The sequence below is a fragment of the Malaclemys terrapin genome, chromosome 1 (genome assembly GCF_027887155.1).
Source record: "Malaclemys terrapin pileata isolate rMalTer1 chromosome 1, rMalTer1.hap1, whole genome shotgun sequence".
NCBI classification, from domain to species: Eukaryota; Metazoa; Chordata; order Testudines; family Emydidae; genus Malaclemys; species Malaclemys terrapin.
This window is the reverse complement of record NC_071505.1, coordinates 99,021,532-99,048,031: the sequence shown is the minus strand read 5'-3', so window position 1 is coordinate 99,048,031 and position 26,500 is coordinate 99,021,532. Positions and strand designations below refer to the sequence as shown.

The 26,500-nt window shown below is 41.3% G+C and overlaps 2 protein-coding genes across 4 annotated transcripts in view; one reads left to right on the top strand and one right to left on the bottom strand.

Moving 5' to 3' along the window:
- WASHC4 (WASH complex subunit 4) overlaps window positions 1-14,160 on the top strand; it is a 58,315-nt gene extending 44,155 nt beyond the window's left edge. The window contains exons 29-33 of one of the 2 annotated variants that reach the window (XM_054032953.1): window positions 5,307-5,454; window positions 6,768-6,864; window positions 7,602-7,798; window positions 8,632-8,731; window positions 10,737-14,160. In XM_054032953.1, the coding sequence (XP_053888928.1) occupies window positions 5,307-5,454; window positions 6,768-6,864; window positions 7,602-7,798; window positions 8,632-8,731; window positions 10,737-10,804 (610 nt within the window). In that variant the 3' untranslated portion in view covers window positions 10,805-14,160. Of the gene's footprint in view, window positions 1-62; window positions 4,373-5,306; window positions 5,455-6,767; window positions 6,865-7,601; window positions 7,799-8,631; window positions 8,732-10,736 lie in introns of those variants that run through there. The other variant, XM_054032961.1, reaches the window with a different exon arrangement.
- Window positions 14,161-15,140: 980 nt separating this feature from the next.
- The window catches only part of APPL2 (adaptor protein, phosphotyrosine interacting with PH domain and leucine zipper 2), a 56,780-nt gene continuing 45,420 nt past the window's right edge, over window positions 15,141-26,500 (bottom strand). For both annotated transcript variants that reach the window (XM_054032911.1, XM_054032920.1), the window contains exons 11-21: window positions 25,801-25,989; window positions 24,755-24,797; window positions 24,617-24,673; window positions 24,423-24,511; window positions 22,353-22,511; window positions 22,133-22,182; window positions 20,687-20,861; window positions 19,367-19,403; window positions 19,073-19,213; window positions 17,162-17,209; window positions 15,141-16,259 (exon numbers count right to left, since the gene is read on the bottom strand). In XM_054032911.1, the coding sequence (XP_053888886.1) occupies window positions 16,128-16,259; window positions 17,162-17,209; window positions 19,073-19,213; window positions 19,367-19,403; window positions 20,687-20,861; window positions 22,133-22,182; window positions 22,353-22,511; window positions 24,423-24,511; window positions 24,617-24,673; window positions 24,755-24,797; window positions 25,801-25,989 (1,120 nt within the window). In that variant the 3' untranslated portion in view covers window positions 15,141-16,127. The remainder of the gene's footprint in view (window positions 16,260-17,161; window positions 17,210-19,072; window positions 19,214-19,366; window positions 19,404-20,686; window positions 20,862-22,132; window positions 22,183-22,352; window positions 22,512-24,422; window positions 24,512-24,616; window positions 24,674-24,754; window positions 24,798-25,800; window positions 25,990-26,500) is intronic.

The window sequence follows — 26,500 nt, the reverse complement described above, 5'->3', positions numbered from 1 at the left end:
TGGTGAGGAAAGTTCTAGCCTGTAAATGTCTTAAGTTTTAGAAATCTCCTTTCTGGTTACAGAGAGACTTTAAAAACAAACCCGCTTCACTAATCCTATTCCAAGGCCTGTTCAGATATCATTGAGGACTCTGGGGAAAGCACCACCTGGCCACCTTGGCTTGTGTAGTGGAAGGAATGGAGGAAAATGAGCATTTTCCATTTGGAACACACTGGTGAAATGTGTAGGAGGAAACCATTGCTTTCAACTATATTGGGCTCTTCTCAAAAGTATTCTCTCATACAGAGAATAGCAATAGCTGGTGGTGGCCTATCTGAACCACATTTGCTAAAATGTGTTCTGAACACTGATGTATTTTAAGTGATTCACGCTTAGATTTCTGTTGGTTTTCTTTCCTTGTTTAGAGGCATCAGAGTGTGACCAGCAATGGGTACAGGGAATATCTCAATTGGCAAAACTTTCTGATAGTCATCTTTCAAAGCCTGTCTTAAAACTGAACCTTAAACTATTCTTTTGGGGCTATGGATGGGAAACAAGCAAATCTTCTGCTTTATAGCCGTTACCTGCTGCTAAAATAAGCTCCTTCTTGTTCTAAGTCTATGGATATAACTGTATTCTGCTCACCTATTAGCTGGCTATAGATCCAGATAAAATAACATGAGCTTTCTTTATCATTTCTGCTGTGAGCAAATACTAGATTTGTCACTTCATCCAGGTGGAAATTCTGAGTTAAACAGAGTGGTGTTTTGAGGAGGTCGAGGAAAGTTTTACCATGTTGCCATAGAGTTCCACAACCTTTCGTGCAGTCACGCTTGCTATACAGGTCTGGCTTAATTCCTTGCTATATGCTTTCTGATTTGAGATGTAAACTAATAAAACTTTGCACTCGTTTTCTCACTACTTCTTTGTCATTGAAGGGAGCTGTCTTTGCTTGGAGTGAATCTCTAGAAAACGTATTCCCATAATTCTGAACTTTTTAAGAGTGGATACGTATAATTTTCTGTTATCCAGCTTCTTTCTGCATTCACCAGTAATGGTTAATACCCCACACTTATAGAATTTGGAGGCAGTCCAGTGTTGCTGCTGGAGGCTCCAGGACTAAGCCTAGCCCTTCAGCTCAGGCCTCTAGATTTTCTGTCTCCAGCAATGGAACAAGTTGGTGGTTCGGTTTCCTATTACCTTCTTTCTTCATGCAGCAGCAATTTATCTTCCTTCTCTTCCTCTTCTTCCCCCGGATTGAGTATTTGACAGTGAGATGGTTTCAACCACCAAGCTCCACCAACGAAGCACCCTCCTCTCCAGGACACCTCTGCCCCATTCAGGCATGGCAGAGCTATCCTGAAAACAGCAGACTAAATCTAAGCCGGGTTTTCCATGCGAGGCACCATTTACAGGCTCTTCAGAGGGCAAATTATGTCCTGCCTGTTCTCTGTCAGGGCATGGGGCTCAGACTGGACCGGTATGTCAGGTCCCCCCATCCCAAGAGCTGCAACTCTAATGCAGAGTCTAAGGATGGGGAGGATGCTATCCAGTCAGCTTGGGGTAAGTCCTCCCAACAGATGGGAGGGAAGGAGAGAAACAACCTGCCCTCCCTCTTCCCCCCCCTCCCCAATGATCCCAAAGTCCCATCCTCCAGATACTGAAATGGATCCTCTGCTCCCTGGGGAAAGAAGTGGGGCTCCTACACCATTCCCCTTCCTTCCACTAGGAATTGGGGCAATTTCCTGGTACTCGGGTAGATCTAGCAAACCCTGAGATTCTGGAATCCCAAAAATCAAAAGCTAGCATCAGCTTTTGCAAGGCAGCAATTAGTATTACTGAACAAGTGGGGTGAAAATCCAGGGTCAAACCCCCTCTCCTTTGACTTCACCACCCTGCTCCCTCGAGGGAGTGTTTGCTGGTGCTTTTCTCCTACACAGAATCTCTCAGTGTTCTGTATCAAGCTAACTGCCCCTTTCCCACCCGACAGCATGTCTGGCCCTGCAGAAAAGCCTGTCGTTCCCAGGAAGCCCTCCCTCAGATTGCTGCATAGTAGAAATTTCAGTCCAAGGACCCTCACTCACAGCCAGGGAAAGGGGTGCAGATTTCAGGCAGCAGCAGTATGGGAATTGTGCCTACTTATCATAGTAATAAAACCTTGCTCTGCCAGGGAAAGGGGTTTTCTCTCTCCCTCTCTTGCTCCCTGTCCCCCTCCGCTGGCTGGCTGCTCATTAAAGTGTAAGGAGTACTTCAGGCAGCCTGTGACCAGAACAGAGGCTTCTGAGGATTCTGCTCCCCATGAAGTTGCACCATTATGGGATTACAGAGGGGTAAGTGAGAAATTCCTTCCCAGGTTCAAAATGATCCTGTTACTGAGTAAAGCCCTGAGTGGTACGGGGCTGCTCCGACAGTACTTACTTGGGAGCTAGCCAGCCTTGGGGAGCAGGCAGGCAACCTTTCATGCAGACATCTAAAAAGTGACTTCTACAATCGAGGTTTGAGTGGTCCTCAGACCAGGATACGCAGCATGTTATCTTCCACCTGTAAACTGCCAGGGGAAGTACCACACATGCACTACCGAAAAACAAACAAAAACAAAATTAAAAAAACCCCAACCAAACAGAACAAATCTGCAGGACTTTTCCAGGCCAGGATGCTAGTGGCTTGCAAGGTACTTTTAAATATCATCCCTTTCAAGCATTTTGAAATAGATTATTTTCTGTAGATGTCTCCTTTGAGGCCATCATAAGATCCAAATGAGGACAGACTACTGATTTGAAACCAAATATTAAGCTAAAATTTTGTTCTAACCCTTAGCCATCCCTTTGGAAGTTGGTGGCATACATGGACATTCCTAGCACTCTAAAGATATATCTCAAGCATATGGAGTACAAAAGCCAAGGGTACCCTGTTCAGCTCACTCTGTCCAAAATGCCAAGGCTCTAGGGCCTTAAAGTTGCTGCAGGCAAGATGTTAGAATTCTGCACCAGTTGGCATGCTAGGAATCTGGGAAACTATTCACAGAAGTCTCTTGGAGTATTGGGGAAAATGTGTGTGACGGATTGAATCACAGAAACCCCCTTGGGAGCTGTCAACTGATGTGCCAAGACTACTACTGCCCCTACTTTGCCAGCCAGCTCGGGACCCCTGCACTCTGTCTTGTTGAGCCAGACATGCCAGTCTGCTCCAACACAGACCCAGGGTCTGAATTACTTGCCCCAAAGCTGCAGACTTGACTGAAAGCAGCTAACAGAAATGTTCTTATCTTTAACACTCAGATGCCCAACTACCAATGGGGTCTAAAACCCAAATACATCCGTTTTACCCTGTATAAAGCTTATACAAGGTAAACTCATAAATTGTTTGCCCTCTATAACACTGATAAAGAGAGATGCACCACTGTTTGCCGCCCCAGGTATTAATACATACTCTGGGTTAATAAGTAAAAAGGGATTTTATTAAAAATAGAAAGTAGGATATAAGTGGTTCCAAGTAGTAACAGACAGAACAAAGTGAATTACCAAGCAAAATAAAATAAAACACGCAAATCTCTGTCTAATACAATATACAATATGATGGGGGCTAATTTAGCTACAACAAGTCAGGAAAAAGATCTTGGAGTCATCGTGGATAGTTCTCTGAAGATGTCCACGCAGTGTGCAGAGGCGGTCAAAAAAGCAAACAGGATGTTAGGGATCATTAAAAAGGGGATAGAGAATAAGACGGAGAATATATTATTGCCCTTATATAAATCGATGGTACGCCCACATCTCGAATATTGTGTACAGATGTGGTCTCCTCATCTAAAAAAAGATATACTGGCACTAGAAAAGGTTCAGAAAAGGGCAACTAAAATGATTTGGGGTTTGGAACGGGTCCCATATGAGGAGAGATTAAAGAGGCTAGGACTCTTCAGCTTGGAAAAGAGGAAACTAAGGGGGGATATGATAGAGGTATATAAAATCATGAGTGATGTGGAGAAAGTAGATAAGGAAAAGTTATTTACTTATTCCCATAATACAAGAACTAGGGGTCACCAAATGAAATTAATAGGCAGCAGGTTTAAATAATAAAAGGAAGTTCTTCTTCACACAGCGCACAGTCAACCTGTGGAACTCCTTACCTGAGGAAGTTGTGAAGGCTACAACTATAACAGTATTTAAAAGAGAACTGGATAAATGCATGGTGGTTAAGTCCATTAATGGCTATTAGCCAGGATGGGTAAGGAATGGTGTCCCTAGCCTCTGTTTGTTTGTCAGAGGATAGAGATGGATGGCAGGAGAGAGACTGTCATTGCCTGTTGGTCCACTCCCTCTGGGGCACCTGGCATTGGCCACTGTCGGCAGACAGGATACTGGGCTAGATGGACCTTTGGTCTGACCCGGTACGGCTGTTCTTAATTGTCCTGGTTAGTGGGAGTCATCAAGATTCCAAACCAACATTAATGGCCCACACTTTGCATAATTACAATAGGCCCTCAGAGTTATATTTCATATTTCTAGTTTCAGATACAAGAGTGGTACATTTATACAAATAGGATGAACACACTCAGTAGATTATAAGCTTTCTAATTATACCTTACAAGAGACCTTTTGCATGAAGCAGTTAAATTAGCATATTTTCATAAAATCATATAGAGTGCAACGTCACAATGTGTATGAGCCTCATCCAAAGAGTTGCAAAGTAAATTTCAGTTCATCTGCAGAGGCGAGCCTTTGGTAGGAGGGTGTTCTGGGTTGGTTTCTACCTAATTCCTTGACTTATATGTGGGGAAACCTTTCCCTTCCTGACTATTATTATTATTATTACTACATTAGAATAAAAATTATTATTATTAATAATAATAAAAAACTCTGCATATCCCCCTCCCCCCCCACTTCTAAGATTCACTGCTGGCTACTTCCCATTAGTGATGAATTAGGAGAGAAGTTGTGCAACAGAATGAGAAATTTCTTGCCTAATACTTTTCTTTCTGTTAGCAGTTTCTCTCTTCATTCAGCCACCCTGGCAATCTGATAAATTACCAAAATACAAAATGGAATTTTTCTCTTAAGGGAGATTTAGACATATAATTGTTTTAGGTTGTTTAATACATTATACCCAGTTGTCTTAATACTAATAATCAGTTGCTGGAGTGTTTCTACAACTGTAGGACAGCTCTTCTGGTTGCCTGGACTGAAGGGCTGGGTTTACTCCTGGAGCCTCCAGCAACAAACACTGGACTGCCTCCAAATCCCATAGGTGGGGTACTAACTATTAGTGATGAATGAGAAGAAGAGCTGTGCCACAGAAAATGATCAGATAAGAAATTTTCTCATTCTTTGCAGGCAGTTGGATTCTGTCCTCACTGATCTCACACGTAATTCTGCAGAAGGGACAGAGTACTTCAAAATGCTTGTCGACGTGTTTGCTCCCGAATTCCGCAGTCCAAAGAACATGCACTTGCGCAACTTTTACATTATTGTTCCCCCACTGGTTAGTATTTCTGCCACTTTTATTAATGTGAACTTTTTTTTATTTATGATGCATAACATTAAACCACAAGTACATGTGTAGTAGGCTATTCAAGCCGACTTAAGGACCAACTCCCAACAATGCACAGATGGGACCTCTGGAAGAGTAACTTTAAAAAAATCTTTCCATCCTTTACATTAAGTCAGTGGAGGAATCTTAATGGGAGAAAGAGAAGAGAGGCATCTGGGATAGCATGTGATGAAAAAAGACAGGAATGAAAGGAGAAAAAGCAATGATATTAAATGCATCTTCCCCAAAAGTGCCCTTCCAGCAGCAGCTTGGGGACCTCCAACAACTTTTAACTCCAGGTTCTAGTGTATAAACTCTAAGGCCCTCATCCTGCAGTTGGATCTGGTCAGGAAGATCCTTGCCTCTGTGCAGAGCCCCACTGACTTCAGCAGGGTTCTGCCCACTTGGATCGATTGCATGATCAAGGCCAAAATTGGGAACTGTTCATTATTCCAAAACTAGCGTTTATACTAGAAAATTAGCTGAAGGTGGCTGAACCTCCAGCTGTGATTGTGGCATCATGGGTGATGTAAATGAGGAAAAGGGGGCCACATAATCGAAGGAAAATCTAGAAAAATAATGAATGAATATATGCAAACAAGTAGGGGAAACATTTCTCTCCTTCTCCCTACATCTTTCAGCTGTTTTTCAGAGATGGCTGCATTTCAGAAAGCTTCATTAAATATCTTTTTGAACATTTAACTATATTGAGCTACACTCTAATGAATGCACCACTCTGGTGTGTGTATTAATAAACTATTAGTTTGCCCACTGGGTGATCGAAGAGAATTGGCCTTTCGCCTAAAACACATCCATTGTGTGCTAGTGCTTCAATGATATGAAAGAGTAGCTCCATCTAAACAGAGTAATAAAACTGCATGAGACTCTCCTGTGTGACTTTCTAAATAAAATTGAGTAATTCAATACTAATTTAAAATACTGTCTTTAGTGAGCTTTCAAAAAACATCTTAGATCTTTGGGTTAGGTTTAAGAAAAGTCATTTATTTTGTTTATATTTAGCTTTATTTAAACCTCCATTGGACACCTGTTCTGTGCTCCTATTCTATGTCCCTTATATTAATATAAAGCACTTGACATCACCAGCAAATATAATGAAAATTATACCGTACATTATTAATTCTATTGTGCAAACTCAGAACCCTCCAATCCTCAGCTGACCATCTCCCCCAAAGCCAACAGAAGTGCTAGTGTAGACCAAGTCTGAAATGACATTCTTTGGAACAACTACCTTTCCTTCATTTCAGACTCTCAACTTCGTAGAACATTCAATTAGCTGTAAAGAGAAGCTGAATAAAAAGAACAAAGGTGGAGCAGCTTTCACTGATGATGGTTTTGCCATGGGTAAGTTTGAGCATACTGTCTAGTCTTCCAATCAATTGGCGTGATCAAGACTTTACAAAATAATAATTTGCCAAAACTTTTATGTTTAGCATTGCCCACTATTTGTGATTTTAGAATTTGAACAGGAGTACCCGTGACACCTTAGAGACTAACAAATTTATTTGAGCATAAGCTTTCGTGGGCTACAGTCTACTTCATCGGATGCATGTAGTGGGAAATACAGTCCGCTACATGCATCTGATGAAGTAGGCTGCAGCCCACGAAAGCTTATGCTCAAATAAATTTGTTAGTCTCTAAGGTGCCACAAGTACTCCTGTTCTTTTTGCGGATACAGACTAACACGGCTGCTACTCTGAGACCTTTAAAATTTGAGTTGTCCTTACTTCAGCATGACGGACTTGTGTAGATTATTGCTTTCCAGTTTCAATGCTGTATACTTAGTTCTCTTACGTCTCTACGTGCACTACTAGGACAGACAACACTTCACAGGAAAATGGAATTTTACACAAGTCTGTTTCATCATTTGTTGGGTGTTTTAACGATTTTATTTATTTCAACATTTTTATTTTTAGGGGCGCATGCATAAAAGCACATCTAGCTGTGATGTTTTATAAAGTAAAACTTGCTCTTTATTGTAGCTTCATAGTTAAGACTTAATTGTAACGTAGCATGTAAAGCGAATATGTACCTGCATTTGTTCAATTTGACTTTGGTAAATGGTTTGTTAATGACTGCAGGTGTGGCTTACATTCTAAAGCTTTTGAATCAGTACCAGGAGTTTGATTCACTTCACTGGTTCCAGTCAGTCAGGGAGAAGTATGTGAAGGAGATAAGAGCAGTAGCTAAGCAACAGAATGTGCAATCAACTAGTCAAGATGAAAAGCTACTACAGACTATGAACCTTACTCACAAGCGACTGGAAGTTTGTTTACAGGTACATTATGGTTCCAGTTATGAGACTTGTATTGAACTCCACATTTGCTTGTCTTGGTTCAGTTGGTTATTAGTGCTATAGAAAGCACCATCAAGAATTTGTAGAGACCATTAAACTATTTACTGCTGCCTAGCACAAAAAAATGCCCTTCTCAAAAGAAGGGATGAGCTGGGTGGTATTAATTATGTATTTAATGCTGTAAGCGTGCTTGGTGCTTTAAGATGTGTTAGAAGAGAAATACCTTGCTCCTAAGAGCTTGAAATCTACAATAGATGGCTAACTTGAGAGAGAATGACTGACCATGGAATTAGGAGTAAACAATATGATGATGTATATGTTTGTGTATAGAGAGTCAAAGGAGCTTGGTTCATAGCATTGGATATTATGACTTCTGTGAATTGTGAAGATGAATAATGTCTCAGCTATCAAACCGAGGAAAGGCAAGCGTTATTCAGTATCTTGAAATATAGTAGTTTTAACTTCAAGGCACAAAAATTACAATTCTTTCTGTCTTATGTAGATAATACCACCCCTTATATCTGTAAGGTAACAGTAATTCAAATGTATAGAAGTAACACACGTGACTCAAGACTTAATCTATTTAATACACTAATATAAAGTTCTTTTGGCCAGTCTAAGTGCTTTGTAAAACACATGTGAACAAGGTATAAAGTAGGATTTCCAAAAGCACCTAAGTGACTTAAAAGCACAAATCTCATTAACTTTCACTTAGGTGCTTCTGCAGATCCCATTCACACATGCTGTAGATAATAATTCTGTGATATACTCCTGCTTACTGAAAGTCTCTTTCTTGTCTCAATATTTTTAATTAGGAGTTTGAACTGCTTTATTTCTCGCTAAGCAGTGCAAGAATATTTTTTAGAGCAGACAAAACTGCAGCAGAAGAAAACCAGGAAAAGAAAGAGAGAGAAGGTTAGTGAATGTTTTACAACTTTTTTAGAACTTGACATTCTTGTGTCTTCAGAGATACCCTGATTGGGATTTTGTGGTTTCCTTTGCAATATGACTCAGTCTTCAACATGGGGCACGCTCTCCTTGTCCTGTGTAACTACATTTTTCTTACTATCAGCTGATTCAGCAGAACTCCTACACACTCCAGATGTTGTCAGAACCTAATGGTGATTCAGGACTCAAGGACAGCTGATGGTGATGATATCTGGAGTGGAGTGAATTTTAAAATGGATTATTGAGCCCAAAAGCCAGTGATAGGGGGAGGAAGGCAAATAACAGTAATATCACTTAATGGGCTAAATGCATTATCATTCTCACCATCACCAGTTTGGTAATGGTATACTCCTCCCCTCCACTGTCTTTATGATAAACTCTTTGAAGGAATGCCATTTGAATTATTCATCATTGCTACTAGCTACAGTTCAGTGGCAGTGATTAGGGCTCCACGTCTGTCATGGAAGTCACAGATTCTGTGACTCTCTGCGACTTCAGCAGCGGCCATTGTGGCTGACCCCAGGGCCACCCAAGCAGCTGGTCCCAGGGACAGCTGCTCTGGCAGCCCTGGGGACAGCCACATTAGTCGCTGCTGGAGCGGCCCCACAGCCAAGATTTAGTCATGGGTATTTATAGTACAATCACAGGCCATGAATTTTTGTTTATTGCCCATTACCTGTCCATGACTTTTACTAAAAATACCCATGACTAAACCGTAGCCTTAGCTGTGATTAAGGAACTATTTTTAACACTCGTACAGAGATCATTGGCAACATGTAGGGAGATAAGCTTGAACATACTATACTTCTAACATGCAGATGCTCACAATCTTGGCAAATGAACTGCTAATATAGGATTTAAGGAGTATATTGTTGATTCATGGTTTAGGTGAAGCGCCCAATTAACATTAGTAGGCGTTATATATATTCAGTGTCAGGAGAATAATCCTACCACACAAATTTCTATAGGCTTTCTTGGGCAGGGAGAGTTAGCATGCTGTGGTTGAAAGCCTGTCTCTTTAAAAAATGAAAAGTGCTCACAAGAATTGTGAGGTAGATGTATGGTTGTCCAGCAATTTAGGAAAATTGCTATAGCTAATCCTACTCAGGTGAATGTAGTGAAGTTGAAAACAGAATTAGCAGCACTTGGCCAGAAATGCCTCTTTTAAAGGTAATACAACATAAACTTCCTGTCTGTAGTTCTGGTAGGTTCTTATCACAGATGTTATGAGTTTTCAGCTAAAAACACACACAATTTTTCATTTTAAAAATGTAAATAAAATGTGCCACTGTAAGTCTGCCAGAAACATAAAGGGAGTAGACAGATCAAGGGGACTGTCCTAAAAGGATCCGTTATTGTTTCTGCCAAGGGAAGCTGGCTAGTTCACTAAGGAAACTTTTTTTAGGATGAAATAGCATTAGTTTTTCATGTACATTTTAAAATTTCTATTCACTCTGACTGGAGGTGCTCAAATTACTATTCAGATTTAAAAAAAAAAAAAAAAATTAACAGAAAAGGACAACTACTGTGGTAACTTTGAGTTAACCAGCCACAATTATATAGAGTATTCCTCTGAAAGACACATCCGGGTAAGTATTCATAGTCATGGTAAACTTGCCAGTCGTGTGCAAAGTGTGTTCTGCAGTAGTCAAGGCTTGAAAGTTTACGCTAAACGGAAATGCTGTGAGAAGCAATATCATAGGCTTTCCCTTCAGTGCTTAGATCTTAACTCTGCAAAGCACTCCAGCACGTGTATAACTTTGCTCATGTGAGTAGTCCCATTCACTCGGACTAACCACAGGAGCAAAGTTGTGCATGTAAGTGCTTTGCAGGGTCAGGGCCTTATTGCTGCACGGTCAGTTAGGATATCTCAGCCAAGAGAATAGAACTGGAACGTTCCTGGTATATAGCAAATTGTTTTAAATAGAATATATCTTAGTTTCAACTTTTTTTCTTTTTTTTTCTTCTGTAGAAGAATCTGTTAAAACAAGCAACGGAGACCTCTCCACCGCTGCACATGCAGAGCCTGTTGTGAAATGATATTGCTGGGATGCATTATTTGTATGAGCTATCAGAATTATTCATTATCCTGTTCTTGCCAATAACTTTTTGTAGGGATAAAATCTCTAGATTTGATTTACCTCTTGTGTTAAAATCAATAGAAAACGGTACAATACTGTAGCAGTACCCAGTGGGCTACTATAGCTGAGTTTGTGTCCGTATTTCCTTTGGAAAACCCTATTTTTCAGGACTTTATTACATTATTTACAAAATTTTGTTCTGAGCTGAAACGTAGCATGTAAAACCTTGATTTAGGAACAACCGTTATCTTAAGTTACAGAAGTGCAGATCAAAATTAGTAATTCCCTAATTTCAGATGTTTTCTCGCATCCCTAACTTTAAAACATCACTTAAAAGACCTTGTTGGCCTTTGTTCCATGGTTAGCACTAGGGCATTTTGTGATCTTTTCAACCAGGAAAAACAATTAAAGGCAGACAATTTGCATTTCTAGTGTCTGTTGTCTGAAAAATAATTTGGGTGCTGGGAATGCATCATATCCAGAGCATATGTGGCACTAATACCATAATCACATACCACACTATAATAATGCTCGGCATACCTTGTGAATGAAAATTGAGACTGATACACAGTTCAGAAACCCTTATTAATATTAGCATATCACAAAGCCTGTATTCTTCATTGATATTGATCCATTGGCATATCAGCTGACCTAAGGGGATTTAGGGCCCCTTCAGTAGCTCACTTTCCCTGCCTTTTCTTCTTTCATACCAAAGAAGGGGGGGAATTAGCTAATGAAACTGCTTTAGGTTTACATTGAAGGCCTGACTTTCATCTACAAAAGTAAGGAAATTCAGAGAAGAGAAAACCAGAGATAGTGCTTCCTCTTATGACCAGGCACTGTATGAATGGGTGTCTGTGCATATTAAGTAATCTTACATTTCATGAATGCTGTAGTACCTAAGCACAAGTTTCAGCCTCAAGTCTATATCTCCTTACCTTTGTAGGTCTGTTACACCCTTTGTGTTGTCCAAACAGTCTTACATGCTTTATGATCAACAATAATTGCACTGCAGGCTCTAAAAGCTGCTGTACACTGTGAGAATTCTGTATAACGTAAACATGTGCTGACTACAGTGCTGTAGATTGTGCAAGAGTTAGACAGTAGTTATCCAGATTCCTGACTCAAGCAAATGGCTAGTCTTATCTTAAAATTAAGTGCCAGCTACCACTAACTATGAAAAGGTACTGTTATGTTTTAATCACCCAGAACATAAAACAATATCTTGCTAGCTAAATAACACGTCAGTTAGTTTAACTATGACTTGCAGTTTTTTGGCACATATGGTATATTTTATTGGACCATAGTTGCCAGCCTCCTCTCCTAATTACAGTGCAAGATGCTGTTTTATAAAGATTTCATAATTACTCCAAAGCTGGTCACTGATTATGTATATATGACTAATATAATGTGTGACACACCTGATATTTGCCCCCGTCAGTCACTGATTCATGTAGAAATCTAGGACAAATGATGTTTTGTTGAAACTGAAGGGACCAGACTGGCATGGAATTTTTTCCCCTAATGCTGAAAACATGACGCAGAAGCATCACAAACCGTTTACTTGGCTGCACTCATTAAATCCTTTATTTGCAATTTGTCATAAGTGCTGAGATGGCCCTAAAGAGTGCTACATACCCTAATTTGTATTTGTTTGAAGTGCTGTTTTATTTCAATGAGACATTCATACTTAATTTGTAATTATTTTTAATTATTTGTGTCTAGTTTGACCTCTTTGGGCCAATAGCAAACATTTTCAGCAGTGCTGCTACTACTGCTAACTTCCCTGCTCCTGTATGTGCATATGCATATGTATGTCCCTGTTCCAGACCAATCTTCAGTGGTATAGTTCATAGGTTCTTGGGGGTCTAAAGAATCTATGGCTAGAGTCTCTCTCACTTCTCCTGTAGATTGACTCTATGTAAATATGTACATTCATGGCACACCTATGCTATAATAAAGTCTGCACTTTTCCCTTTTGCCCTGTAATTTGGAAGAATGCTATTACAAACCCTTAATACCTTGCAGTTAATCTTGGATAGTGTATATGCCTGATCTGTACAGTGCTAACAGATTAATGTGGTTTTGATGAGCAAAATTCCACAGGAAGGACTAAAGGCTATTTTTAGTACCCTGTTTAGAGGTAGCATATGTGGATGTGTAATGTATGTGTGAATATATACATATGTACAATGATATAGCTCTTGTTAATATAGGACTGTAGCTAATGTATTTGAAACATCTCACTATGCAGTAGAATCTCACTAATGGGGGGAACCGTTGTATGGATTCATTCAGTTTCAAGCTGGAGTACTGGGGCACACTCCCACATGTGCCAGTGGGGGAAGAGCTCCACCTTAAACCCGTCCATTTCACTAGGGATTACAACTGCATGTGGTGCTACTACAGTGAGAACCTGGTCCAGCAGCTCTTGCAGCTTGGGCACAATTGTGGAAATGAGGCTCTGGGCTGCTGGTTGGGAGAATCTTAGGAAAGCTGCTGTTGCCACTTCACTCAAAAAAGCCAATGGGAGCGAGAGAACAAGGATGGCTGCAGCTGGCTTCATTTTGCTGAGGACTGATAGACCAGCTCCCTCTTTCCTTTCAGTCAGGAACTGGAGGGGGGCGGGGGGGAGGCATTGCTGAAAGCTGCCTGTCTAGCAAGAAAGCAGCAGCTGTTGCCATCTTTCACTTGTTTCTGTGGCTGGACTGTGTGTGACAGGAAACAGACATGTAGCAACAACCCTTTTAAAAGCTCATGCCCCTCTCCTGATTGGCTGTCATTCTTCAATCAAACAGCAAGGAGAGTCCAGCCTTACACATCCCTTTTCCCACCCCCATTTTCCTTCCCCCACAACAGCAGTACTGGGGGGGAGGAGTCTAGTATATGCTCTAGTCTGATTTCAGGGACTTACTGAATGCCAGGACTCATCTCATGTGCCCTTTCCCTTGGCCCAATTGTGGGGGCTGAGGAGAGAGATTCCACTGTGATGGCTCCACTAACAGCTGACCCATCTACACTTCAGTGAGCAGCTAATATGCTTCCAGTGTATAGCTGTTGGCCCGTGGGTTGCTGAAGTGCAGATTCCGGAGATCCTACTGCATTCTGTAAGTTGGAGGGAAATTTGAACTTTTCATCGGATGGCCATTGATGACAACCATTTTCAATTTCTCAGGTATGAAGGACCAAATGTAAGATGTATTATCTAACTCATTTTACAAAAAGGGTATTTTGTTACCTCAGTCTTTTTTTTTGGTTCTGTGAGTAGAGTACACTATGTACAGAAAGTTAATAAATGTAATTTTGAGAACATCATTCTTTGATTTTTTTTTTTTTCTGTCTTCAGTAACAGGTGTCCTCTGAACTATAAGCAGGTTTCAGTTCTCTTGGTAACAGTGTGACTGTTCTTACAGAACAGTGCTTGTGTCAGTAGTAACGTGAGCAAATCAATACACAGGGTTGGAGAAGTAATACTTCATTCTAATTATAATTAACTTGCATGGTGCTTACATTCAGTGATGAATCTGATGTGTGTCTGGCCTTCTGCCATATTGATTCCATGCAAAACGGGCATCGGCAAAGATATTTTGGAAGATTATCCTCCTTGTCTTGTTCTAGTTAACCTTAAGCTCTCTAGTAAAAGGATCAGCAATCTATGGCACGTAGCCCGCCAGGGTAAGCACCCTGGTGGGCTGGGCTGGTTTGGTTACCTGCCACGCCCACAGGTTCAGCCGATTGGGGCTCCCACTGGCCATGGGAAGCGGCGCAGGCTGGGGGATGTGCTGGCTGCAGCTTCCCACAGCTCCCATGGGCCTGGAGCAGCGAACCACAGCCAGCGGGAGCCCCCATCAGCCGAACCTGCGGATGCAGCAGGTAACTAAACTCGCCCAGCCCGCTAGTGTGCTTACCCTGGTGGGCCACGTGCTAAAGGTTGACAATCCCTGCTCTAGTATCAGAAAAGCTAATTCCTTAAGTGCCCAACAAGAAATTTAGATTTAATTCAATCAGCTGTTCCAGCTAAGTTTTTTAAATGAAACTAGATAGAGAACAGCATGAACCCATGCTGTATGGGTTTTCCTGTGCTGTCTGTCTTTAAAGTATTTGCCACTGCATACAGTCTTCAGTGATTTAACCGACCAGCTGCTTCTTGATTATGCAACACAAAATGGCAAAACCTCCATAAGCAAGTCCTGTATAACTTACTGCAGATGAAACTGGAGAAAACTCCTTAGCCAGTGCACAAAGTGCCTCAGTTCAAGCAAGCTATGTGAAAACACCAGTCACTATGCCACAGATTTATAATCTAGCATTTTATTGGTAAACTTTTTTTATTGAAGACTGTTGCAGACTGTCAAACTTTATATTTCACCATAAAATTAATGTTATACAACCATACTTAATGCTATAAACATACTGACTTATGACCGTGATCCCTGGCTGTTACTGTCAAGAAGCGTAACCATATAAAAACCACACACAAACATGCAAATTCCTTCACTAGTTCTGGATTCTGTTTGCATTTTAGTTGTATTTAAAACTAACAAATCCAGGAGTTGTTATATCCAGGATTTATACATTCTGTAATTGAGTAAGTGTGGTCCCTATGAAGATGAATAGGCACTTAAATTTATTTTGTAAGCTTATTCTGGGTGCAATACAAAAATAGATTAATAGGAAAAAATTAGTGTTTATCAAATAGTTTTGTAAATAGACTAGCACAAAAGATAAATTCTTGTTACACTTAAAGTACACTAGAAACTAAAAAACTTCATTTGAAAATAAAGTAAATAGTGCATTTTTCTTAACCTTCATTCAGATACACTATCATGCAAACTATGGAAATTACTAATCACTATGGGTACAAAATTTCTACAGTGGCCTGATTTTCAGAGAGACTGAGCATCTACAACTCCAACTGAAGTCAATGATAAGGTGATCAGCACCTCCAAACTAACCGAAAGTGTATAAAACTGAAGAATGTGACATTAACCCTTTGCTTCAAACAGTCAGCATTTTTCAGCTGACTGCCAGCATCAAGGAGCTAACATTGAAATACTCCACAAAAGATTGTCAGTTATTCCAAACAAACCCAGAAGGCAAGATTCTGCTCTCACTCCACTGTAAGTCAAGAGAAACTACACTCAGTTACTCCTTATTCTCATTACTGTAAGAGAAAACAGAATCTGGCCCAGGGTGTGCACAAACATTTGGAAACCAGAGCTCTTTGCAAAAAAGACTCCTTGCTTTCCCCCTTCCTACCCAGCATATGAGGCATGACAAGTTTATGCTTCTGACTCCTCCCCCCTCTCTTCAGGTATGGCTCCATCCTCTTCTGATTGGTCATTCAATAATTTGAATTTGCCATCATTTGTTAGCGGCATGGACATCATTAACTGAGCTAGTGCTTCTGGATCCTGAAATGAAGATGTTAATGAACATTAAGTTCAACATGCTGTGGTATCTTTCTTTTTTTAGCACATAGAGTTTCTGTTCAGGTTTGTGTTCTCTGCATGACATATTTTAAAATATGGCTATATATATATATATAGAGAGAGAGAGAGAGAGATTTTGGTCCCAACTTTGCAGTACAGTGGGACTACTTGTGCAAAATTAGACACATGCATGATTGTTTTCAGGATTAGAGCTTTTATTTGCTGCTCTTGCCTGGAATTACTACTCCAGCCCTTGAAATATTTGATGAAAATTGTGGGTAACTTGTCAACTATTGAAGAAATAATGAGTTTACCCTGTTTGCTGGGAGAAGGGGACTTTGCTTATTGTGTAAACTATTGATACATTTAACTTGCTTTGGAACTCCAGTGACACCAGAAATGTGTAGGAAAATTTTGGTAAATCATGAGGTTTTGATATGAATCTTCACAATTGTAACTTTCATTTATTTTGGGTGGAAAACACACATCCTAACTTTTCAGCCCCGAGGAGAAGAGTTGGGGATAGTTACAGTGAAGTATTAGTGCAGAAATCTCAATTTTTCATTTTTCGGAGCCTTTTTCACTAACTTAGAGGGCTTATTTTTAAACTTGACAAGGACTTTCTCCCTGCAGTGGACAATTGCATATATATTTAAATTCGATTTAGGTTGGTGCAGAATCAGATTAAATGTAAACTTGTGCTGTTTAGCTGATTAAGTTAAATGCATGTCTGTGTTCAATGTGCAGTAGCAGCAGTAGTCTTCAGTTTGTACTGTATTTTATACACTGAGAGCCACACAGTGCTGTCAAATTTACAGAACATAAATGAGCATTACAATGAGAGACTGGTGAGAGGAAATCAAAATAAAACAAGTATACTTCACCTTTTGAGCCTCAATAATTTCCTTTCCCAAACTTATTGCATAACAAATCTGCAAAAAAAAAAAAAAAGTGGACTTAGTTTTTAGTAAAACTTTAAAAATCTATGCTAACTTGTATGAAGCATCAGCAATGAAAATTCATCATTTCTGAGACTGTTCATATAGCTAGAGTATCTCTTTTAAAAAAACCTATTATCATAGGAATGCACGTCTAAATGGGTCTGTTTTACAAAGCTAGGGTCTGCTCCAATGCTCACTGAAGTCACTGGAAAGACTAGTGGCTTCAGTGGACCCTCAGTGACCCAAAGCATCATGACACTCAGCTTTTTAGATGCTTGGGAAATCACGGGAACAACACTCAGCTCCACCAAGCCTGAGTCAGGCACCTACACTCCCTGTACAAAGAATGGGGAGAGCCACAAAAAACCAGCACGCTAGGCAGGGAGCCACTTAAGAGGAGATGCCAACAAGAGGGGTATATCCTAAGAACCGCTCCCTCATGGAGATAGACGCCTAATTCCAGGCTGTAGGGAGGTGCCTAGCTCTGGCATGTGGAATCAGGCACCTAACTTGTTTCCTGTGCCTCACTCTGCACAAAACAGCTGGAAGATGTGGTGGTGGTGGTGGTGGTAGTGGTATCCACCTCATAACTTCTAGCCCAATGGTTAGAGCACTCGCATAAGATGAGGGAGACCCAGGTTCAATCTGCCCCCTCAGGCAGCTGGGGAGAGGATTTGGTTGAAGAGGATCTCCCATCTCTCACCAGAGCTCTAACTACTGAGTTGTGGGTTATTCTGATGTGGGCTCCCTCAATTTCTCCTGTTGAAGCTGTTCCACTTTGGATAAATACTTAGTCATTGGGCAAGAGAGAATGATGCTGTAGTTCAGTGGTTAGGCTACATACCTGGGAGGTGGGAGACTAAGCTCAAGTCTCCCTGCTTCCATGACTAATTATTCATACACTGTTGAACAACTTCAACAGGAGAGTGAGAGAAACACCCACATCAACTGGGAGGCAGGTGCCTAACTTAGGTGGATCAGGGCCTTACTTACTAATGAAAAAAGTTCTTCCACATCAGTAGTGGGCTTGGTCTCTCCCATCTTTACTACTAGTTTTTTGCACAGTCTTTTGTTATCTCATGTGCAGCTGTATCCATTAATATCAAACCAGAGACACATTCTGCATTGTCTTCTTCTCTATAAGAAGTTGTAAAGTCTGGGAGATTAGGAAATGAGTTAACACTCCCACTCCCCTGTCAGTCTATTTCAACTATCCCACAATTCATGTTTTCTTAAAGGTAGTTAGAGAGAAAATATGGGTGAGGTAAGATCTTCTATTGGACCAAAGCCAGTTAGTGAGAGAGACAAGTTTTCGAGCCACACAGTGCTTTTCAGGGCTTGAATGGTCCCTTAGAATACGTGTTAATTACTTATGCTAGACAATCTGTTCCACCTTGCATTTAGCTGTGACACTGGATGTATGTTTCCCAGACTGGAAGAAGAGCTCCGTGTAGCTCAAAAGCTTGTCTCTCACCTAAACATATTGGTCCAATAAAAGAGATTACCTCATGCAACTTCTCTCTCTAATAGCCTGAGACTTACACAGCTACAACTATACTGCATACAACTTAAAGGTAGCCGTCACAATACAGGTGACAACCTTGCTTTTGCCAGCATTGCTGCTGGACACTGACTCCTAAGACCTTAGATAGTAGGATCAGCATTCACATAAGTTCCTTTCTATGTGCTTATGCCATCCCATGTCCCTCAATCATTAGATTAAGAATAAAGGAAGCCACCTGAATCTGTTTCTATAACACTTCCCCCATAGGAGGCTTCCGAAAGGCAGACTGACACTACGATTCATTTTTTTAAAAAACTGTATAAAAATACAATATAAACCAATCACAAGACCTTTTCGCCTTCTGTGTTGCTCTCAAAAATATTCGCACTCATGGATTCTTCCCCCAGAGACTCGGTGACACGGACCACAAAACCAAGCAGTCTCTTGTTATCCTGATGGGCAGCAAACTGCGTCACACTGGCAAGTTCAAACTGAAAAAGCATATTAGAGAACTTTAAAACTAGCAAAAGCTCAACTAGGTTGGGAGACCAATCCTCTCTGGGATTAAATGTTATCAGTGCAGAGGGAAACAAAGAGATGTTGCAATTATTTAAACTTTACTATCAAAATGAAGAATTACTTACAGTTGTTCGTGTAACTTGGGTTTGAGGATCTATTAACCTGCAATTATAAAAAGTTTTAAGTAAGAATACTGAGCACCTCTGTCATGACATCGGCCATATAGCTTAAACCAGGGGTTCTCAAACTGGGGGGTTGGGACCCCTCAGGGGGTCGCAAGCTGTCAACCTCCACCCCAAACCCTACTTTGCCTCCAGCATTTATAATGGTGTTAAATATATAAAATATTTTTAATTTATAAGGGGGGGGGTCACATTCAGAGGCTTGCTATGTAAAAGGGGTCAGCAGTAAAAAAGTTTGAGAGCCACTGGCTTAAACCTTTTACAAAAGAAAGAGGGTCATTATACCTATTTAACACATGGGGAAACCGAGGCACGCACTTGAACTGATTTGCCTAAAGTCTTGCAGTAGGTCAGTGGCAAAACCAGGAATGGAATTCAGCTCCCCTGACTCCCAGCCCAGTGCCCTTTGCCATGCTGCCTTTCTGATGGCATAGGAAACTTGGACTAGCCTATGTGCCATGAACTAGTACTACACAGGTTTGTACCTGTACATTATCAAATTAATAAAAACACCCAAAATAAAGGGTGTGTGTGTGTGTGTGAGAGAGAGAGACCTGACTTGTGCATTGGCTCACCTATCTGAAAATTTTGATGGGGAGGCAGCTTTGACACTTATTTAAAAGCAATAAAAACTGGACAAGTGACCTATTTTGCAGTATTGTGTTTCAAATTCGAAGTGAAGTAGGAGTGTCTGCACAGAGGCGATCTTTCTAGACCTCTCTGCTACTGTTCTTGAAGTAACATGCAGCCCTGCTGCATCCTGAAAGTTTGGATGGGATGATTTCTAACTTGTGTGAGACAAGAAAGGACCCACTTTAATGTAAGTTGGAGTCCTCTACAACAGCAAGTCCCAGGAGCTGGGGCCCACCCAGGTCAGTAGAAACCCCCAATTTCAAACTTTTAGATGATACCAGAGCAACTTTGGGATTTGTTTATTGCTAGAACTTAGTCTCACTCTAAAGAGATCTGAGTGGGGGGCCCAGTCATTGGTCTGTTACAAAAGGCAATGGTTACAGCGTGGATGCTATAACCTCCTCCACTGTAGTGACACAATCGGCTTTATAATTAAAAAAATTATGCCTGTAACAATGGGGCTTTCCCTGTTCAAACTTTTGTTGTTTTGTCTGTAGAGATCCATATGTGTAAAATCTCCTACCCTTTGGGGAAACAAAGGTGGTGTATTTAAAAACACCCTGTTGCCTGTAGATACCTCAAATGGAAAACAGAATAGTAGGGCTGAGTGTGTTAAGAATTTTACTCTACCTGAGACTCTTGGTGGTGACCATTAGATGGGATTCAGTTGTACGGAAGATGTTATGGATGGCACGAGCAGCCAACACTTGCCTCATAGCTTCATAAATCACCTCATTTGTATCATCTGATTGAACAGCCATAGATCCTAAAAACCGAACTACAAACATCTGCTGCAAGAGTGAATCTGGAATACAAAGCAGTGGGCTCCTGTACTACACTGATTCATGACGGTGTTCAGAGTTATCAAATATCTAATTCCTACCAGAACTGTTCTGAAAAACTATGGTCAATTACTGGGTCCTAACTTGGGATAACTGTGCCTTTCACATCATTTCCTCTTCAATCATATTCCCTGTTAGCCAGGTTTTAGTCTGACCCAGCTTTACCAAATGCTTGGACTGCGTGCAAGTGTAACAAATAAGAATTACAGCAGACAAATATATATTACATTTTGTAACTGATTAATTTTTTATTGAAGTTTTTTTCTTTTTGACTTGTAATACCACCCTTGGTCTTTCTCTCACTGCTGCTCCAGCTCTGGGATGGCTGTTTTTTAAGTAATTGGACTGACTCTTTATTTATCACTCTTAAAAACTGTACAATAATTCTGCATAAAGCCTCCGGTTCTAATCTCATGTGATAAAATTTCTGTTTAAAATTCCTTGCTTATTGCATACTAAGCTAAGTGCCCATCTCCATCACAAGCTCTTATTTACTATTTGTATTATACAGCAGCACCCAGAACTGTAGGGCCCTACCAAATGCATGGTCCATTTTGGTTCATTTCAGTCGTAGGATTGTAAAATTACTCAGTTTCATGGTTTCAGATGTTGACATCTGAAATGTCACCGTGTTGTAACTGGGGGCAGGGGGCGTCACTGGGAGGAGTTGCAAAGCTGTTGTAAGGGGGTCACGGGATTGCTACCCTTGCTTCTGTACTACTTCAGCCCTGGGCTCTGAAGGCAGCAGCCACGGAGCTTACTGCAGTCGGCGGAGGTGGGTCTGATTCCTCCCCCCCACCCCCCAATAGTAGCTATACAGGGGAAGAGGACGTTCCATTCCTCCCCAGCCCTGTCGGGACTAGCAGCTGGAGCCTGGTGCATGGTAGGAGCCCCCAGCTGGGGCATCCCAGCCCTACCCTTTCTCCCCCTCCAATAGCGAGATTTCATGGTTTGTGATGCGTTTTTCACAGCCATTATTTGGGTAGAGCCCTACCCATAAACCTTAGTTGGGATCAGAGGCCCCTTATATTAGGTCAGCGTTTCTCAAAGTGGGGGTCCCAATCCAAAAGGGGGTTGCAAGACTATTGCAGGGGGGGGGGGGGGGGGCCTGAGAACAGCGGCTGCTGGTTGGGCACCCAGCACTGGGCTGAAAAACCATCTATAAAGCCATTTATACTCCTATACGTATGCTTGTGACTATTACTCCATTATAATGAGCCAAAAAAGTGTTTACCTTCTTCATCGTTCTTGCTGTCTTCAGATTCTCCAAATGGGTTTGTGCGCCTGAAAAATATTTTTAAGAAAATCTAATCACATATGTGCTCAGAGCAGCAGATTGATTTTATGAAAGTTCTCATTATCAGTTTGAATGATCATACACAAACGTTGTAAAGGGAATAGCCCTTTCCTCTCAAACCGTTTGGTCAAATTTGTTGAAAGTTAGCTGGCTGTACCTGCCACCTCTGTTTTGATCCAAGAATTCAGTTGCAGGAAGTACCATGTCAAACTGAATCGGCGTTCCAGGTGCTATTAACTCTGTGCAATCGGGTTTGGTGGACTCTTCTTTAGGGATGATCTTGTCACTCTCCATCTCCATATTCTTCACATTCTGGCTACATTGAAAATGGAGAAAGGTTTTGAATGAAAATGTAATGTCATAACGTTGGAAGGAAGACAGGTTTACACCAAATCCCAGTGTTCATTGCCCCCAATAAGCAAACTGCAATATTAACACGTCACTGAGGCTACTAACTGAATTTCTCTTCCTCTTCATCGTCATAAATAAAATCACTTACTAGTGAAAAGAAATGTTGCTACATCCGAAAAGAAGGGGAACAAATTCCAAATGTGCTGCAATGTCTGCTCTTGGTTACATGTTACCATGGTGAATGATGTGCGCACCACTGCCTTCTATTGGTTATAATCAGAACTGCGCCAGTGTATCTGCTCAAGTATTAGAGACCTGTGTTTATTGAGCAGAGAGGATCTGAGCTACCTATCTGTGAAGTCCTGAATGGCAAGGGAATGGACATAGTGACAACCACCAAAGTTCCCAGATGTCACAGATTTGGTACAATACTCAGGAGCAAACTGTGTGTTTTATGTAACATTCGTCCCTGTTCTTCCTCCCAGAGTTCCTCAGGGTGTGGAACTGCTTTTGAATTTCCTGCAACTGCAGAAATCCCCTACCGATATTTAAGCCTATTTATTTTGATAGCAGAATCTTGATTTTCTGTTTGTGCACAGAATAACGCAGAGCTAACTCTCTGCAACCCAACTAACATTTTTCCTCCATGTAACAAAATTCAATGCAGGTATTTTCCCTAGTTATTCATTATTAAATCATCCAGGGCATCGTAAAACTCTGACCAAAGTAAAATTCCCACCTCCTGAGTGAAATGGGAAAGCAAGTATGCAGTGTAGTTGTAGCTGTGGCGGTCCCAGGCTATGAGAGAGACAAGGTGAGTGAGGTAATCGCTTTTATTGGACCAACTTCTGTTGGTGAGAGAGACAAGCTTTTGAGCCACAGATATTCTCATCCACCTTCTCTTTCTCATTTGACTGGCACTTCCTATGGCTTGTGGGAGCCTATGAGGTCCCTAAGGAATCACAGTAAACTGGGAAGGACTAGTTTTTAGCTGGAGGTCAGTATTGGGTGAAAAAAGGTGAAACCTTTGAAGGGTTAGAGATCAGATATGCACAAGCCAGTAAGAAATACATAAGCTGTAAAAAATCACGGCAGGACTGTATACAAAACTCATACAGAGGTTTTTACCTACTAACGTTTGATAGAGACACTCTACTCTAATTTGCTCTATTTTATTTAGTGCTCTGCTTTTAGGGTCATGCATTCAGAGCATGAATATAGTCAGTCTCTGCAGCTGGCTTTGGACCCCAGTCACAGAGACTGAGGAGTTCTTGCTGGTCAAGAGGCTGGATTTCTCAAGAAAAATTCAATGGAAAACGTATGTTTGTTTGTTTTTTACATCCAGGTGCACGCAGCTTCATTAACAACCTCTATTTGGGGATAGAGGCTTTAACAACTGACTTGAATGGGTCCAGGATCAGACCCAGCGAAAACTGCTGGTTTCAGAATACACACAGGAATAGGGCAAGGCCGTCTACATCAAATTTGTATGGTGACAGCACTCAAGGGCCCCCAATTAGCAATCAGGACCCCATTGTGCTGGGCACTATACAAGCATATAATAAAATTGTCCCTGTCCCAAAGAGTTTACAATCTAAGTACTGTGTCTGTTTCATGACAAATTAATAGGAGAAACCCCACCTGTACGTTAAAATTGGAAGTGGCTGGGGCCTTGATCAAGCTGGACTATATGCAGCAGAGCCCTGAACTCATATGGGATCCCATTGCCTTCACTGGGATTCGGCACAGGCACAGGGATCTGCTGGGATGGACAGAGTTGCAGGGTCAGGGCTTCCCACATTTCTCTTGCCCCGTAAGCAGAGTCTGACTGACTGCACAACAGCACAAATCACTCATACAGAAAAGCAAGTGTTACCTGGGACGCAAACTTTCATGTTTTTTTCCGAAGCTTGTGATGGGGGTCACTGCCTGAAGGGCCGTCTGATTTAACTTGATTGCAACAGCCTACAAAACAAAATGACATTTCACCCTTACAGCAATGCTATGGGTCCCTGTGCTACACCAACAAAGCAAGTTGGAAAGAACAGAAGAAAACAAACAAGCTCTCACCTCTGGATTGTCGGTGAGATAGATCTGCCTGGAGATGTTGTTGATCGCACATATCCACTGTAAGGAGAAAAGAAACTGAACACTCCAAACTATTTAAGGGATAAGAAAGTAAAAACGTTAACCAGTGAAATATTTTACCTCCTCATATTCTTTTTTACTTTCTGCTTGAAGGGTTATCCCCCTAAAAACACAAATACATTAGATTCATGTTTTTCTTGTATCATAGTTATATTACATGCACTCACTCTCCCTGCACACAGAGACAGTTTCAAGGGGGGAGACTCAATCTCGCAAATTCATCTTTAACTACTGCGATTCTATATCACAGATAAAGCTGTAAGAAAATCACAAGCCGTGATTTCGCTGGGGAAACCGCAACTTTTAAACACACACCACAACTTTCTATAGCTGCCGTGAATTTGAGTGGTGTCGCGCCAGGTTGCAATACCACTCACTCAGCTTTGCGAGCTGCTGTGCAGGGTTGCAATGCCATTCAAACCTGGTGCAGCTGCCCTTCCGTCATGCTGGCTTTGAGAGCCAGGCAGGACACACGGTGTCCCTTCTGTGCTGCTGCCCTGCTCGGGAAGGCAGGCTGCGTACCTTGGCAGAAGGTGCTGCAGCTTACATGGTGGTGTACCTGTTTCTATTTTTGTGTGGTACTTGAACTGACCACACCAAAACCACAGCTTTAACAAGCCACGGCTGCAACTTTCGCACCAAAAAAATCCTGACTCTGTTACAGCCTTAATCCATAGGGTTATACTGGATACCTGGCTCTGCAGCTAATGAAGCTTTCACAGCACTCTGAGGTAGGCAAGTCGGTATTATTCACATAGAGAACTGAGCTATCATAAATCTACAGAGGCAGTGAATGTCAGAGCTGGCATTATTCTGGAGTACCTAAGTCCTACACTCCGGCTACTAAATTGTGCCTCTCTGTGAGCAGCCAGCTGTGTGAATACCCTATTCCTAAAGGAATTCATCATTAATGCAACATGCGCACTTCATTTAAAGGTGCAAAAATATTCTATTTCCTGTAGGGCGGCGTTATGATGGCAATCCAGCTCAGTTCAAATGGCTGTCACTAGGGAACTGTGTTACCACAACCATTAGGCATTCTGAAACCCCATCTGGTACACCGGACATGATTGGTTGCTCTCTAACAGAAAACTTGTGACCCATACGATTTTCCTGTAGGAGTGGTGATCTGAAAGCAATATCGTCTGTCTTCACAGTCCACTGCCATTACAGAGCAGTTATCCAGGTCCTGAATCAGTCCTCCAGCTACTGCTCCCCTGGGCTGGCACATCAGGTTTCCCCCTTGAGTGAAGAAATAGAGTCTGTCCCAGGTTGTAGTCACCAGGCCTGTTTTACTATAGGAAACACACAGTATTAAGACCAGTTAGCACAGTATTTCTAGTTAGAAATGATCCCAATTCAATTCCTGGATCAGAAACCACCCCCACCAAACTTTGAGCAGGTCCTGCTGCAGATGCAGGGCTGATCCTTATTGTCAAACATGGATCTTTGTAACTTGTAAACTAAATTTCAACAAACATGTCAAAGACACCCAACCACAACGGAGACTCATCCCCAGGGCAAGCTGAAGGGTTACGGAGCAGTTGGTTTTGAGTGATCAAGTTTAAAACGAACAATCATTTGCAATATTTCCTAGCTGCGAACAGCAGAAGGTTTAGGGCCAACAACTGAGATGAGGCTGCATGGAATGTTATTGTACTCAATAAAAAACAAAAAAGATACAGTAGAACCTCAGAGTTATGAACACTTTGGGACTGGAGGTTGTTTATAACTCTGAACAAAACATGATGGTTGTTCTTTCAAAAGTTTACAACTGAATATTGACTTAATAGCTTTGAAACTTTA